The sequence below is a fragment of the Sipha flava genome, unplaced genomic scaffold (genome assembly GCF_003268045.1).
Source record: "Sipha flava isolate LNK unplaced genomic scaffold, YSA_version1 564_pilon_pilon, whole genome shotgun sequence".
NCBI classification, from domain to species: Eukaryota; Metazoa; Arthropoda; class Insecta; order Hemiptera; family Aphididae; genus Sipha; species Sipha flava.
Genome location: NW_020273545.1, coordinates 40,166 through 57,644, shown reverse-complemented (window position 1 = coordinate 57,644; position 17,479 = coordinate 40,166). Strand labels below are relative to the sequence as shown.

Below are 17,479 nucleotides of genomic sequence, written 5' to 3'. Positions count from 1 at the left end.
TTTGTTTGTATATCAAAATAGAGCATTTCCAGCTTAGCGATGATTGTCGGTTTAGCAATGGATAAAGTATCTTTAGTCTCTGGTAGCCTTGTTGAAGTTTAGAGGTGATGTGTGGGTTCCAAGTTAGTTTCCTGTCTAATATTACGCCGAGATATTTGATGCTAGGTGACCAGGGATTGTTATTGCCATACAGTTTTAAATTGCCGGGAGTTTTGGGGCGGCGATTAGTGAAAAGAACTGCTGTGCTTTTTTGAGGGTTCAGTTTGATTTTCCATTTATCTTCCCATTTTTGGATGTCATTCAGGTGGTCTTGAATATTTTTTGTCACTGTTTCAACGTCTGTAGAGCTTGAATATATTGCGCTGTCGTCGGCATAAAGTGCTATTTCCGTATTAATTGATATGGGAAAGTCTGAAACATATAGGTTAAAAAGTAACGGAGAAATTTTTGAGCCTTGAGGTACACCTGCATTTATAATTTTTATTTGTGAAGTAGTGTCGTTTATAATGACTTTAAAACAGCGAGCAGTGAGGTAGGATTTGATTAGATTGTAAATAGCATTTGGGGTGTTTAACATTTTTAGTTTATATAAGAGTCCGTCATGCCAGACCCGATCAAAAGCTTGGGCTACATCTAAAAAGGCGGCACCTGTATGTTGTTTTTTTTCGTAACCATCGCTTATATGTTCTGTTAGACGTAGTTGTTGGGTAGTTGAATGATTTGATTTGAATCCAAATTGCATATGCGGAATAGCATTTATTGCATTTAAATAATTGGTGAGCCTGGAGTGTATAATTTTTTCAAATATTTTTGAAACTGATGACAGTAAACTAATAGGTCTGTAGTTACACGGGTCAGTGTTATCTTTGCCTGGTTTTTTGATCATGATGATTGTGGTCAATATTTAATCTAAAACATATGAAAAAAAACAAATCAAATAATATTGTATTCAAAAGTATTGTCTAACAATTTATTTATATTTAATTGTATTTTTATAAATTATATTGAAGATTAAAATGTACACCTAGTATATTTTATTTTATATTTGGATGTAAAAAAAAAATTTATGTTCAGCCTGTGGCCTTCTGCCCCCTCCCCCCTCATAAATCTGGCCATTCTCACAGCATAATATACAAATATACAATTAATTAAAAATAATTCAATAAGTTAAAACTTAAAACTAACATTAACTTATTATGCCTAGGTTCAATTGCCATCGGATGCATTACAAGACAATAACTATGATATATCCTTATAAAAAAAAATGACAGTCTAGTTCAGCTAGAAATTTTATTCTCCGCTACCAATGGTCGAATATTTACAAGTAGATAGTGAAATACTTAAGATAATATCAATAAATAAATTGGATATCATGAATTGTATTGAACAATGCTATGATGGAGCTTCTGTTATGAGTGGGCAATATTTCGGTATTCAAGAAAGAATACACTCAAAAGTTCCTCATGCCATCTATGTCCACTGCTATGCTCACCGTTTAAATTTATGCTTAGTTCAAATGCTACAAAATATACCCAACTTATGTAATTTTTTTAATACAATACAAAACTTAAATAAATGTTTAATGAATGGGCAAACAATGTATGAGCTATTTGTTAAAGCTCAAAAAGATAAACAAATTTCTGTAATCCATTTGGAACGGCTGGTAGAAACAAGATGGGCATATAGGTATAAATCCATTCAAAAAGTAAATATGCGTTTTACTGAAATTTTGGATGTTCTATTAATACTGAGCCAGCAAGGAGATCAAACTGCAAGATCTATTGGTATATTTAATTAAATTTCAAATATTTCATTTATAAAAACCTTGTATGCTATGGAGATTTTATTACAAACTATTCACTGTGCTTCAGTAGAGCTTCAAAGTTCTAGTGTAATACAATCTTCAGCGGTTAATTTATTGAAAAATACAAAGCTGAATATTCAAAAAATGCGTAATGATACATTTTGGAAAATATTAATAACAGTGCAAAATTAGTCGCTAAAAAAAATTACATAGTTGATGAAAATAGTTCAAGGAATCGGAGACCAGTGAAATTAAATAAAAATCTTCATGGGACGAGATTTGAAAATAACTTGCCATTGAGTGAATGTATAGGCGTTCAATTAGTCAGTAATCGTCCGTGAACCGCGAAATGCTCGTCTGACGTGTTTACATTAATTGATCTATATGTGTTTTTATTTGTAAAATATACAATATTATTATTTGAAGTCTTTCTTCATTATTAATACCTTAAAACTCATAAAATCATGCTAACAAAGACTGAGATGATGGAATTCATGACCTTTATTCTATTTCCAAAATTTTAAATCAATTTTCAAATGCTTTTCAAGAAACTCTTAAAATTATAAATATTCTTATGACTGCCTGTTACTACTGTTGCCAATGAGCGCTTTTTTCTTCTCTAAAGTTTGTTAAATCCCATCTACGGCTAACAATGGGAAATAAACGGCTGAGTGATTTACTGGTCATTGCAGTGGAAAGTTTTGTATCATGTAAAATTGATTTAGATGATGCAGTTGATGTATTTTCAAAAATGAAAAAAAGAAGATATTCTTTAATAAACTAATCATATTTTTGTTAATCAATAAAAAGTTTATATTTTACAGTTTTAATTTGTACTTGTAATTGTTTTTATAAAATATCTGCTACTTTTTAATTGAAGTCGTGTTGTTTACCTAGGTAATAAAAAGGTTTGTAACAATAATAAAAAATTTAAAAATAAGTGAGGTGGAAATGGTAATTTGATAAAAATATAAGTAGATGTTTTGTTTTGAGCGAAGTGAGCGATTTTTTTTTACCCATTTATAGGCCGGTCAAAACTTTTGCCCCCTTTACCGAAAACTGAAATGACGCCACTAAGTGGAGAAGAGTTCTTGACGCTATATAAGGAGCTGAGAAATATATAGAGGAAGATCGTACAGCACCTCATACGATCGAACACATTCGTCAACCACTTCGCCTACAATTGTCGTCCGTCAAAACAAAAAATATTGTTGGCGAGAATTCAAAAGTTTTCGTATACTGCACGGATACTGACGAATTGGAATCAGATAGGAAACTGATAAGTGTTGATCACGCGATATCAATTTTGTGAAACGTTATTTTCTAAGACTGAGAATGACCTGACTTGTTGAAATTGAACCGTCTCGTGACTGATATGTGTGACCAGGGGTGGATACAGAGGCTCTAAACGGTGGGAGAGCAATTTATTAGTTATAGGCTAAAAAATATCATATATTTAAAAAAAAAAGGTTTTTTTTTTAGATAATGAATAACTTCATGTATTTATTTAAAAAAAATTATAAATCTTTATAAATTACCGCTAATTATTATATATGATAAATATTATATATAAATAAATTAATAAAATATTTTAAATTGTAAAATCTTTTTTTCTATTATTTTTTGAAAATATATCTATCACTTCGTCTATGTCAATATGTTGATCTCGATGACAATGTATAATCGCCAATCCAGAAAGTCTTTCTTGTTACATGTTGCACCGTAGCCAAGTTTTTATTCTCTTAAGGGCAGAAAAATTCCTCTCAGCCGACGCTATACTAACTATATAACTAGCTTAAATCTTTAACAGTGAATGTATTGTTGGAAATATATCTTTATCACAATGTTCTAAAGAGTTTAAAGCTGTATCAGGAAGATCATTTTTTTCTTTATTCCAATATTCTTTCCACCAAATAATTTCCCCTTGCTACTTTCTAATAAAAGTTTCTTTATTTGCAAATCTATCACTTTCTTATACATTTAGAAACTGATTCCAAATAGATTCAAATATTTGTATTGTATCTTCGTGTATTTTAGAAATTAATATTTTTGGCAAAAATATTCCTAAATTATTTAAGCTCTATGTTTCTTCTGTAAATCTGGATTTCATATCGTTTATCATAAAATCTAAAAATGGAATGTAAACTGTTAAACGGAAATAGGTTCCGGTGAAAAAATAATGTTAGGGTACCCAAAAAAAAAAAAAAAAAAAAAATAGCAGAGTAGCTCCGTCCCCTTGCGCACCCCCGATTCGAGCACTGTATATATCTATATATTGTATTTAGCATTATATATTATAAAGTATTGTTATAAAATAAATTCCAGTTGTCTCGATTTTTGGCCAACTCCTCTATCACTTATAAACTTCATCAACAGTAATTTCAACTTCCCTATGAATGTTTAACATAGCCAATTCTGCAAATATGTAAGAATTTTAGTTTATTTTTTATTTTTTGGAAAAGTTCTGGGGGGCCCAGTACCCCTGGACCCCTCCCCCCTCGTAAATAAACCACTGACCATAATGACGAATGTATTCGGTGAAATAAAATCGAACAAGTCTTAAGTTAAAGGCATAATGGTCGATAAGAAGCGATAAGAAGTAAACTAGTGTGAAATCTGTAAAAATGACCAAAAATGTGGGAAAATGACTTGAAAAGTAACATACACCAAAAAATGCAAAAAAATGAAAAATGAAAATTAGCTATTTGGATTCACATGCTAATGAAACACATTTGTAGCCAAGAAAGCATCGTCTAAAAAATATTAAAAAAAAAATGCAAAATGCATCAACTTTCAATCAACTTCAAATCATTAGGTATCGAACAGTAAACAAACTATATAAAAGTCTACGAATTCATTAATTATTTATAAGGTAATTTATTTTTATACTTCCATAATAAAATAATATTAATACGTTTTTGAACAAATAGGTCGGTCTAAAAATATCGTTGTGAATTCAAAATGTTTGTTATAATTGGGAAATTAGTAGGCAATGTGAAATAATAATCTTACTTTTTTTTTTTAAAAAGCCCCTAAATTCTGTGTGCCCAAGAGCCCCTGACGACTCTAAAGATAATATTCAAATGCTTATATTTTATAATTAAAGTACACTTTTATTTATTAGTATTTAATTACAATAATACAATATATCTTATATATATCTTATATATCAGTCGTAATTATAGGTAAGTAATAAAAAACTATATTTTTGCATATATCGACATGTTTGTTTTGTAACCGGTAGGATATTTTTAATTTTTTTTTTATCTAAACTACACTTCAATAGAATTTTAAGATAAGTAAGAAAAATTTACAATTTTTTATTTCGTTAGTAAAAAATGCAATGTCAATGAGAAAAAGCAAAAATATCATTAATACATACGTCTACATATTTTTGTTGAATTATTTACAAAATTACAATAAAAAATATAATTTTATGGATATTTATTATTATAGATTATTATAATATATTAACGAAATAATACATATATTCGTTCAGAATCTGAAATATGTATAAATGAAAATACGCCATCCGCTTTTATCAATTAAGTTAAAATGATTTATTTTTTTTTGTGCTGTTGATATTAAAATTTAAATTCGTACTGTCAAATAATGCATTAATGTTAATTCAACCATCGTAAATTAATAACGTTTAAACAATTTGTATCTCCGCATCCATAGCGTTTGTAATACATGTACTATATACCAGATTGTATGTACTAATCAGTAATTAGTTGATTCACAGCCAACCTGAACATAATTTTAGCAGTCTTCTTTTTTCCTTTAATACATTTATAAAAAAAAATTTAAATTACTGTTTTCTATTAACAATTAAAAAAAAAAAAAAAAACTTGTGACAAAAAACAAAATTGTGAGAATTTTTCTTATTACACATAAATTAATACTATTTTTCATTCAATTTAAATATATTTATAAAAATTTTCAAATTAAGCATTATACTAATATACATGTTAGATGTTAATAGATATAGAATAGAATAGATAGAATTTCATATTTGAATTTTCTGGTGTATAAAAAAAATTTACTTCTAATTTTGCTATATTTATTTGTTTCTTATTACAATTAGCAAACGCTAAAAATCTGAATGCTGGTCATTACTCATTACAATATAAAGTTTTCTCATTGTGGGTGTATTAAACATTGCTATCGTACAAATTTTAATCGACAAATTTTAGTACCCTCTTCCGTTCACAAAATGTGTTTTTTCTAGTCGTATTTGAATTAATCGAACGGCGTTTAATTTAATATGCCCGACACGGAAAAGGACAAGTAGTTGCAATCCGTACGCTGGTAAACGAAATTCCGATGTCCCTGTATACAGTATGCTATATGCATATCTATTCAGTCTATACGCGAAGGCGTACGCCTACGCGCTCGATACGTCGTATTGTTATACGTGTGTATTTGAAATGTCAAAACAACTATATAACGGACACATGTCTCTTCAAAGAAACGTTTCGCGAGCCGTCACGAACATTAATTCTTTGATATTATAATATGTTCTCGTTTCTATTCGCTGCAGTAGTATTTTATTATAAAATAAATGGTCAAAGAATGATTTCTTCTCAGTAGAGTTAAAACGAAAATTGTTTCTATGATAACTATTATTATTATCAACTTATTTTACTAACGTTATTTATGAATGTTTTAATGCAGTGTAGTATAACAATTAAGTTCAAATTTTAATATGAAAAAATAATTTAAATTAAATTATATTATATATCTATACTACCTTCCTATGCATATAAAAAAGTCGGTCGTCGGTTTTCAGTGCAAGTACGTTTTTTATTGTAATTTTACATCACATGATACTGTTCAAATGTGCGGATATCTTATACGATTTTTACTACATGATGGTTGTGAAACTACGATGAAATATATTGGAATAGATTTAATATACTATACAATAGAATATTTAATCAATGATATTAATCTTTCGTTAAAATAATTAATATCATGCTCATCGTTCACATCAGTATTAAAATAGAAATAAAATCAATAATCAATTAAATTAAATAGTCTTACGGTTTTCGGAGTATAAATGTATGTTCCGTGTATCTGAACATTGATGAGATTACGAAATTGGTAAATTCCCAATCACTTTTTCACACAAATAACTTTAAGTTTAAACCAGGGTTGAAACGTATATTATACTGTATAAAAATAAAATCTCTTATAAACAAAAATGCATTTATAATTTAAATTTTTTAAATTTAAACACAATAAAACAAGGAAATATAAATTAGAATTAAATAATTGTGGTGCTATTAATCTATTATTAATATTTATCATTATTTTATCGCAGACGTATTTATAGTAAATTTATTATATTCGTAATATTTATAACACTTTTAATATTTTATATTGACAGATTATAAATGAAAAATTAAAGTAGATATATAATATAAAATAGTAGTAAAATATATTTTCAAGTGTGAACTTCAAAAACAAACCGTATTACGTATTATACGGGAGATATACGTGTAACGTATAAAACGTTTTATACACGTATATTACCAACCCTGGTTTAAACTAACTTCATCACTTACACACATATGATCACATATTATGCAAAACGATCATTTGGTGAAAGTTCGCCCTATAATCATTATTGTTAATATTAACATTTTTTAAGATATCGTTTGTTTTCATGGACCAATAAAAAAATATTTTAAATATTTTAATCGCATAACAGTAGTTAATTTATATAAAATTACGGTTTTATCAATAGAGAAAATATTTGTAAGTTTTTTTGGTTTATTCCTATTTTGACTTACACATTTGAACCTAATAGAAAACATTTGAAATACATTTTAATAATGATTATTGAGAGTAACCAACCTTCTATGAGTATAATAGTGCTTCTAGGTATCAAAATATAATTTTCAACTAATTCAATATTAAGTTATAAAAATAATTTAGCTTCACGCTCTTTAGGCCTTCGTGCATCATTTCGTTTAGACTGGTATTGTAACATTTTATTTATATTTAATCGATAGCAATATGGCCAATACGAACGTTAGGGAAAAATAGTCAACAGTTACAATTAATTGGTTCATTCTATATTTTGCATCACTAGTGCAGGTACAAAAACAGCAGATTAACTATTTGACGGCGGCGAATACGAGCACTCACCCTCCGGGTGGCACAGAGCTCGACGACAACCGGTCGCGCGGAAAGCAAAAAAACGCGTTTTTGTTTCTCTTTCCTATTCTCTCTCTCACTCACTCTCTCTCGTTAGTCGTCGCTCTCTCCGTCTCGTCTCTCGGACCGATCGCTGTTTCGTTTCCTTCTGTACGTGTCCGGTTGCCGCCGGTCGCCACCGCCGCGACCGCAGCCTCCCATTGGCCGACCGGCCGGCTGTTACCTTGCGCTCGTTCACCCGCCGGCCTACCCCACCACTCGTCGTGACGGCGCTGCTCACACATGTCTCCGAGTTTCGAATGTAACCGACAATCCGGGCATTCCGTTTCCCAGACAGACTGATATTTGTATTATTATTTATTGTACAAAACGTTTCATTGCCGCCGATAAGTGCGCGCGTTTGCTCTGCCAATAATCTGAGAGCCGTGTCGTCGTTGTTATCATGTTCCGTCGCTGTCACGATCATCATCATTGTCGTATGTCGGAAGGACGCCGAACGTCGCCGGAGTAACTAACGTATGACGACTGGTCATCGCGCTCGCATCGGTCGTCAATATTGTTAACTGTAACTAAGAGACATCTAAGTACACCGTGTACCCGATTCTCGATCGGGACTCCTTTGCATCAAACATCATCATTATCTCCATCACCACCACCACCACCACTACCACCACCACCACCTGCAGATCACCGCCATCATCACCACCGTATTTAAATCGTCGGTACTTACCTCGTATGTCAAGCAAGGTAAATGTAAATGGCAATATAATCGTCATTATTGGATAATTAACGCGCGTCGTTACGGATCGATTAACGTCCGTCACCTCATTACTATTGTGCATTATTATTACGGTGTGAGAAAATAGTATATTTTAATTATGATTAAAATCGTTTTACGGTTTACGGACATACACCGATTAGCAGCGAGCTTCTTAACGCCGACCGCATTTGTTCGACTCCGCATTCATGAATCCCTCGACACTTTTTTTTTCTTTTCAACCGTTGTCAATGCTTTTTTGCACATGTTATTCTCTGGTCAAATACCGTTTGATCGGTTTTCACTATTATTGCAATTGTAATTATAATTGTGTACTCCACGGGGATGGGTATAATTCGTAGAGGAGAACTTGGACATTTTCCAATGGCCAATGCTTTCCGTGGTCACTCGAAGTTCAAGTCCCTGTGACTTTGGTTTTACATGCACTTGGACTTTCTTGCAAATGAAATCTGGCTTAACAATTCGATTTAAATATGTTTTTGGGGACCATTGATTTTAGCATTGTTTTTACCGTGTAAGCATTCTATGCATATATTTCCCTTAATTAAATATTTATTTGAAGTTAAAATATTTTTTAAAATATTTATATAATTTGTATACATATTATATACCTGTCAAGTATAATTTTTTTTTATGTAATATTTATTATTTATTATCTTTACCTCTCTTGAAACAATGAAGTTAGCATATTTTTCAGTAAAACTATTGATAAATTCAATGTAATTAGGTAGATAATAGCTTGACCTTCTTAGGGTTATATTTTTTGTGTACAATGATTTGAATGAAAATGTTACAACTTGTATCATTTTTAACTGATTGATTTAACCGCAAATCATATTGATTTGGAATTGTTTATCAAAGGAAAAGATAAAATGTTTTTTACAGTATTTGAGTTACATACAAATTACAATACGTGGGTACACACACATTTTAATTTATAAGGTGGGTACCACTTATATGTTTTAATGTACCTAATGGATTAATGATAACGTTTATTATATACTGTTAAATAGGTAGAGGTAATTTTTAATTTCTTATGTAACTATAAATTTCATTAACATTTTAAACTTTTATCTGGTTTTTTCCGATTAATATTTTAAGAAAAAAAATTCATAAATAACTACAAAGCAAGAAGTTACAATTTTTTGCTTTTCATAACCAGTGTTTTTTAATTGAACCTCATCCTGTATTATTTATAAAGGTAGCTATAATAAAGCTTAGATGTATATGATAAGTAGATATAATTTAATCGAGAATTTAATGATTACATGATGTTTAGATAGAATATAATTATTTTATTGAGTAGAGTGAGTACCATTATTAATGTAGGTAACAAAAATACTAAGATAATTAGTAATATCAAAGTTATAACACATGAAAAACTATTGAAGAAATTTAAATTTTGTATTGCTGCTAATTTTTCATGAATATTTATCATTGTGGCTATTTTGAATAAATAGTTTTATTGAATTTTGAATTAAATTTAATATTTTTAATTTATTTCCTAATGATAGAAGTATAATATTTATATTTGAGTAGTTATTGGAAAACTGAAATTACTATTGGTATATGAAAGTATTTATATTGTAGTTATGGTTTAGCTACTTGTAACAGTACAATTTTAAAAAGAAATAATGTTGTTGATATATTTTTGAAAAATTAAAAGTAACCAATATTGTTTTATAATAACAATAAAAATAAAAATAATAAAACTGAGTTTTATTTAAATTTATAAATAGTGTTTGCTAGTTTAAAATTGGTATCTTTAATACTTTTGTTCTGATATTAGATCAATTTTTATTTGTTTTATACTTAAATATGTATCTATATGTTAAGTTACTAATTATGATTTTAATTATCTTTCAGATATCTAATCAGTAAAACTATAATGGCAGACATATCAGTGAAAGAATTACCTAGTTACAGCAAATATAAGTCAATAATATCTACTACCTCAACACCTCACAGAAGTATAAATGACAGTGGCTATAATACTTCTAGTTCCACTTTATCTAATGTTTCATCCAATCTCAATCAGATATCTGAAATTAATATTTCTTTTGATCACACATCATCTGATCTGAATGTATTTCAACTATCTTCTCCTACTTATAATTTTACTCTAGATTCTAATTCTAGTGAAAATAAGTTTGTCGATATTTCCAATAAAACTGATTACAAATCTAATTTTTCATCAATATCTACACATCAAGAATATTCTCCGACAAAAAAATTTAAACTATTCTCAGATACACGATTACGTTTTCATAACACATGTTATGAAGATAATGAGAATACCTTTTTAAAAAGAAAAAATGTCATTCCACGGAAAAATATCAATCATGAACGTACTTCTGTGGAAGGTCGTGAAAATATAGACATAATGTATTTTCTATCAGAACGTCACCATTTTGAACCTGTTACAGAAAAAATATTTTCATTTTTATCTGGAAATGATATTGTATCAATGTCTATGGTATCTAAAATTTGGTGTAATGCTGTTAAAAATTCACCAATGGCGCAAAAGAAAAAAAGAATGTATTTTAAATTATCAAAAGAAAATCGTGGAGGATATAATGGCCGAGATCGTTCAACTATTCATAACAAAGGATGTTTAGCTAATATTAGTAATGTTATGCGTTCTCCATCCAAAAGAGATTTACCTCAAAGAAGTCCACCAGTCAGCCCGAGTAAATATCGATTTCATGTATTTCAAAAGGTGAATACAACTTCAATTATTAAAGAATTTTTCTAATTAACAATATTCATTCTCATTAAATGTACCTTAAATATTAACATATTTCTTGGTTACTTTAAAATATTGATAAAATGTGAATTTCATTTTATACATTATTGTATAAATATTTGTTTAATAAATACTTGTGATATGTAAAATTAAACTATTCTAACAGTACTGCAATATTTTGCAAATAGTAATCTAAATATTTCATATGCAATTTAAAATAAGCCTCAGTGAATATGTTTAAACCAATGAAATTTATTCTTTATAATACATAAATTATATTGTATTATAAAAATTAGTTATTAATATATTACAAATTTTTTTTTAGGAAGCCAAGAAATTAAGTTCAGATCAACAGTTAGTTCCATGTCCACGGTGCTCTAGACCAGCTTCATGGTCACCTTCTCAATCAACTCGTGCTGAATGTAAAGGTTTTCATTGTAAATTCATATTCTGCACAAATTGTACTTGTGAGTATACCAATGATTTAGAACACAAATGTTTTAACCTATCTTTGCCAATATCAAGATCATCATATTACCGTCGTCCGATATTGTCTAATATAACAAAAAGAAAACATAATTTGCGAAGATTGTAAGTAATGTTTCATCATTAAATTTTATCTCCACCTTGTTTTTTACAGTGTTAATAAAAATGTTTTAATTTGTATGTCTTATGAACATTGTGAGAATCATGTTTATTTTGTGGTTATTAATTTAATTAAATTTTTTATGTGACCAATTTAGGTTTTTTATAAAGTGAACTTGTTTATAATTATATATATTTTTTAATTTTAATTATGTAACTATTTAATTTATTTCTTGTAATTATTATTTTATTTATCGATAATAATCGAAAATTATTTGCTCAACATATACAAATATGAAAAAAAAAAATGAAATAAGTTAGATGTAAGTTTTTGAATTAAAGTTGTACGACTGAATTTTTAAAAGTAATGTTACCAATGGCTAATTGCCATAAAATGTTTGTCTGAACTATGATAAGAACATTATTTTAGTTGAAAACTATATACAAATAGAAGAGTGTTGTCTCTCTAATGTATTTTTAAGTACTTTGTTTTTTATTTTTATTTAAAATAATGCTTCTACTTAATTTTTGTATTTTTTTATTATTATAATTACCTACTAATTAGATATAATATTTTTGTTGAGTGATTTTTTTTTTTTTAATAACATAATATAATTATATTTCCACTTTATTTTTAATATTTTAAAACATTACGGGTCAAATAATTTTAATTTCTATGACTTTAATTTTTATTACACAATTGAATCTCATTTTGTTTAATATAATTTCTTTTTATTAAACTAGTTTGAATAATTTTATTTCAGTAAACAGAATTTATTTTGATTACTGAAGTAAAAGTATCTTTTATACTTTATAAGTATATACTTTAAAAACATTCCTGTGCTCAAATTTTTTTATATTATATTTTTTATTTATTACTTAAATAATTTGTAAGTGTAATAAAATATTTGTAATTCACTTATTTATATTTTTATATAACAAAATTTAATACCTAAAAAATGTGTAGGCATTTAATTTGTATAAATTGCTTAATTTATATTTCATAAGAAACATTTATTACGTTTTAATGTATTTATAAAAAAATACATTATATAGGAGAGCTTGATAACCCAACCCATACTGTATTAATAATTTGAGTGTTAATAAATACTTGTATTTAAATAATTATTACATGTTTGTTTTTGAACATTTTCTCTGATTGACTAGATAAAATCAAAAACCCCTATAAGTATTCCTAAAATATAAAACCATAGTGGATGTGGTTGTATTTCATAATATGATAAGCTGTAGCACTAGTTCTCGAACTATAGACTACCTAAGAACTTAGCAAAAAAGCTTTGCTCTTACTTTATGTTCCACAACTAATCAACAAAAAGCCCATAGTTCCCCCTGTGGCTAGAGCTAATGCGCGTTAAATTAAAAAAATATTTTTAAAAAATTAAACTTTTTATATTCTGATGTTAATTCTATTTATTTACAACTAAATAATTTAATTTTCCTATTTTAAATCACTGTACATAATAAATAACCATCAACAGAATGTTTAACAGCCTGTTTAAGGCGTAATAAATAAAAAAAGTGTATATTAATAGTCTTATATATCATGTTAATGTTGGTAAAAAAATTGTTCAAATATATCAAATAAATACACACCTATCCATGCACATTTTTGTATGTTAGTGTATATTTATATATATATATATATATATATATCCATATTTTAGGGCCATGGCCATGTGTATGTTTGATTATTCTCTAATTGTAAAAATAACCTACTTCTAATCATATTGTTTTTGTTTGATCGTTGTAATGAGCAAATGTTTCAGAGTAGATTTAGTCTTCCAATTTATCTGTTCTTTTCAATGACCGTACTTGCAGTTAACAATACATTTGAATTGTTCACATTACTTATCAATTTTGCTCATCTGGTATATCCTAGTAGGTATTTTGGTATCTGGTACGTATAGTGAGGTATGGACATAATTACAGACATCCTAATAACAAAATATTTTGAATATTAATACAATAAAAAAAAAAAAAAGACAATAAACTAATAGCTGTTGCTTATTATAGTATTTATTATTGTGTTTAACATGCCACCTACTGTGTTATTCATACTGAAATTTAAATTGTTTTATTGTTTAAGTGGCATGTATACAATATTGAATATAGTACTATAAACAACAGTATTCAATAATCAATAAGACTTGGCAACTGTCAAAGAAATATAGTTAGTTCCTGAACCTTAAGTTTGCTTAATGATTGATTAGTAAATATATCTTTCTAGTTATATTTATTTATTATTAATACTCAAGTTTAGATATGACTACAAAATATATTTATTTTTAAAATTTTTAAGGCTATAATATAACCGGGACATTTTGTATGAATGTATTATATGGTATTAAAATATTAATATTGTCAGTTAAATATAATTAATTGTGTATGTTTATGATATGGTTGACATATAATTTAGGTATAAGTTGTTAAGCAAAAAGTTTTTTCCTAATATATAAAATATTCTAATGTTATTATTTAAAAAATAATTTTTATTGAATGAAAAATAGTATTAAAAGTGATTCTAACAATAATTATTTTATTTATACTTAATTTACATGTAATAAGTAGAGGCCAGAATTTTTTTTTGTGACTTAAGTTAATGTTTAACGTTCTTTAGGTATATATAAAAACATTTGAACTGGCAGTTGTACCAATATGACACTAGAGTATATGGAACAAAATATTGTCAACTGTATTTAAAAATTGTCTTAATTAAAAATCCTTCAATAATCTAATTTAATTAAATAAATAAAATATGTTACCTAAGTTAAAGATTTTTTTAAGCAGTATTATTTTTTATGATATACATATTTATAATTTAATATTAGTTTTTTGAATTATGTAATTTATTCTATTGTATATTAAAGTAATTCTTTTGCATATTTTATTATGATTTTTAAAGAATGTTGGAAGAATATTTTAAACATAATGAATATTAGCATCTTATTTTGCTATTTTAAGAGAATATTATTCTGGCTTCTTATAATAAGTAATACATACATAATAGTTTTTTAATGTTGCATACCATACATTTCCACTACTTAGTAATTTTAATCATAATTTTTATTACTAATTACTAATTATTACATTTTATACTAAGAAAAACCACTCACCAATAAATAGTAAATTGCTGCTGGTGAAAATATAGTGATAATAATAGTCGACCATCACCAAACCATTTAAATCATTTCCACTCTTTGAAATAGTAAAAATATAGATATAATTTTTATTTATTTGATTTAATTAATAAAAAGCATGTATTTTGCATAGCAATTAGTATAGCGTTAGTTGCAAGGTATATTCTGTTTTATTGACTTGCATGTAAGGCACTATAACTGGCACCCAATAGTATTTGATAGATAATAGAGAAACATACGATGCAGTGAATCCATTGTAGAGCCATGCACGCCAACTAATTCTGGTCCCAGCGTCAATACGAGATTCAATTTCTTGACAAAGAATTTTACGATCATGTGAACGACCTGATCGAAGATCACATATCATACGTTTTTTACATTCTGCATCACACGCAGGTCTTGTTGGTGAGTTTTTCCAATAATGCCTATTTAATATTTTATTTATTTTTTTTTTAAATATATTTTTTTTTGTATTTTAGTTGTTTAATATTACTTGTAGTAAAGATCAAATGTTGTTTGATCTTCTACCAAATGACTGACAAAAACATCCCAGTCTTCAGGTCTCAATGAGGGTAAGTTATATGCAGCTTGTGTAGAATACAATTTTTGCCAGATAGGATAGTCATATAAATTAGCTTCTTTTAAATTCATTACCCATGTCTCGTGGTCTAATACTGACTAAAATTACATAAATAAAATTATTTTATTTACTTAGTACACATTTAATATTATTATTAATTATAATTTATAATTGTATTACTCTGGTTGAATGCTCTCTATCGCCATCTACGTAATATATTCTGTAACCGGGATTCAGATCATAGTATGGGGTGACAGAGGGACCAACATATGCAATGCTAACTGCTCTACCAAGATTTTGTGTATCATAGAACAGTTCAAATTCATCAAAATGAGTATGGCCAAAAAATTGAGCTGTTATTGTGCTTTCGTATCTATTAAAATAAAAACAATAATTAACATAGTTTATTTTTAATCTAAGATGATTACATTTTTAAAGGTATTAGATATTAATTTTATATTATACCATTTTTGTTTCAAAATTGTATTATTGTTTTAATATAACTGTGCATTAATCAAATAAATGTATATTTAAAAAAAATATTAAATTGGTAAATATTTTTATAATTTTTCACAATTGTTGATTGTTAATAGAAAAACTTTCCAATTGGACTAAAAAATAATTTTTACATTCTTTAATATTGTTAATTTGAGATTATATAGCACTTGTTTTATGTATTATTTTATATAATATACAATGTTAAAATAAAAATAAAAAAACATTATTAAAAGCTTACATTTGTATAAATAATTTATATATTTTATTTTACCTATAATTTTAATAATTTCAGTGGATTATAATTTGTATACAATACCTAGTCCCCCAATAAATTTATCAATAATCAGACATAATTTAAATTAAATGGTATATGCCACTATTAAATAACTAATTATATTTACTGTTCATAAACTTTCAATAAAAAAAAAAAAAATATGTGAACCAATAATATTAAAAACAGTCTTTGGGATGGTGGTGGAAGATATATAATAGTATAATAGATTATATAAGTGAGGTAGGTATATTTTTGTATAAGTATTACATATTTGGTAAAGATTTTTATAGTTTCTAGTTATATATTTTACAATTTTGTTTAATAAATTGTTAAATTTATTGTTTTTAAATTATCAAAATTTCTATTCGGTTATTTGTTATAAAAAAAAAAATAAAGGTTATATGAATGTCAGAATACTCACACATAAGTTAATTGAATATTATACTGAAATTTACCTTGAGATTATGGCATAATAGTTTCGACTCCAGACTTTTAAACAATCTGGATGTCCTGGTGGTATATGCCCTAATACATGAACTTTTTCTCCATTAAACTCGGCATTTTGCAACTCGTATATAAACCATTGAAGTTCTTTGACTGGATCAGTACTATTTATTAATAGCCACCAATTCTTATTGTTGCAGTAATTCATGTTCAGGGATATAATGCGGAAGCCTGGTCGGACCAACACACTGTAGAATGCTCCACGTTTGATAGTTCTACTGACAGAACCTGGTAACCAACGGCGCCATTGAGTGTCTAATTCACTGTACAACCAGTCAATCGCATATTCTGGTTTGTTAACCAATGAAGATGGAGGGAAACTGAAAAATGGATAATTTTTTTTTTTTATACAAACTTGTAATAAACACTGAGTAGAGAAAATATATA

The 17,479-nt window shown here is 27.3% G+C and overlaps 2 protein-coding genes across 7 annotated transcripts in view; one reads left to right on the top strand and one right to left on the bottom strand.

The window, feature by feature from the left end:
• Positions 1-7: 7 nt before the first annotated feature.
• LOC112691127 (sphingomyelin phosphodiesterase) overlaps positions 8-17,479 on the bottom strand; it is a 40,962-nt gene continuing 23,490 nt past the window's right edge. For 3 of the 5 annotated variants that reach the window (XM_025565277.1, XM_025565280.1, XM_025565278.1), the window contains exons 8-12: positions 17,044-17,412; positions 15,997-16,189; positions 15,730-15,914; positions 15,476-15,661; positions 13,625-14,033 (exon numbers count right to left, since the gene is read on the bottom strand). In XM_025565277.1, the coding sequence (XP_025421062.1) occupies positions 13,961-14,033; positions 15,476-15,661; positions 15,730-15,914; positions 15,997-16,189; positions 17,044-17,412 (1,006 nt within the window). In that variant the 3' untranslated portion in view covers positions 13,625-13,960. Of the gene's footprint in view, positions 910-13,624; positions 14,034-15,212; positions 15,295-15,475; positions 15,662-15,729; positions 15,915-15,996; positions 16,190-17,043; positions 17,413-17,479 lie in introns of those variants that run through there. The other 2 variants (XR_003149283.1, XR_003149284.1) reach the window with 2 other exon arrangements.
• On the top strand, positions 8,245-12,266 carry LOC112691128 (F-box only protein 5-like). 2 transcript variants are annotated; one of them, XM_025565281.1, is made up of 3 exons: positions 8,245-8,716; positions 10,614-11,466; positions 11,819-12,265. In XM_025565281.1, exons 2-3 carry the CDS (start codon positions 10,636-10,638, stop codon positions 12,086-12,088), a joined length of 1,101 nt encoding a protein of 366 aa, XP_025421066.1. In that variant the 5' UTR covers positions 8,245-8,716; positions 10,614-10,635; the 3' UTR covers positions 12,089-12,265. The 2 variants fall into 2 exon arrangements, with proteins under 2 accessions (XP_025421066.1, XP_025421067.1); XM_025565282.1 differs by lacking the exon at positions 8,245-8,716 and having other exon boundaries at positions 10,615-11,466; positions 11,819-12,266.

Coding starts and splice junctions, on each gene's coding strand:
- LOC112691128 (XM_025565282.1), top strand. CDS start 10,636: ATGGCAGACATATCAGTGAAAGAATTACCTAGTTACAGCAAATATAAG. Junction 11,467..11,818: donor GATTTCATGTATTTCAAAAG/GTGAATACAACT, acceptor ATTTTTTTTTAG/GAAGCCAAGAAATTAAGTTC.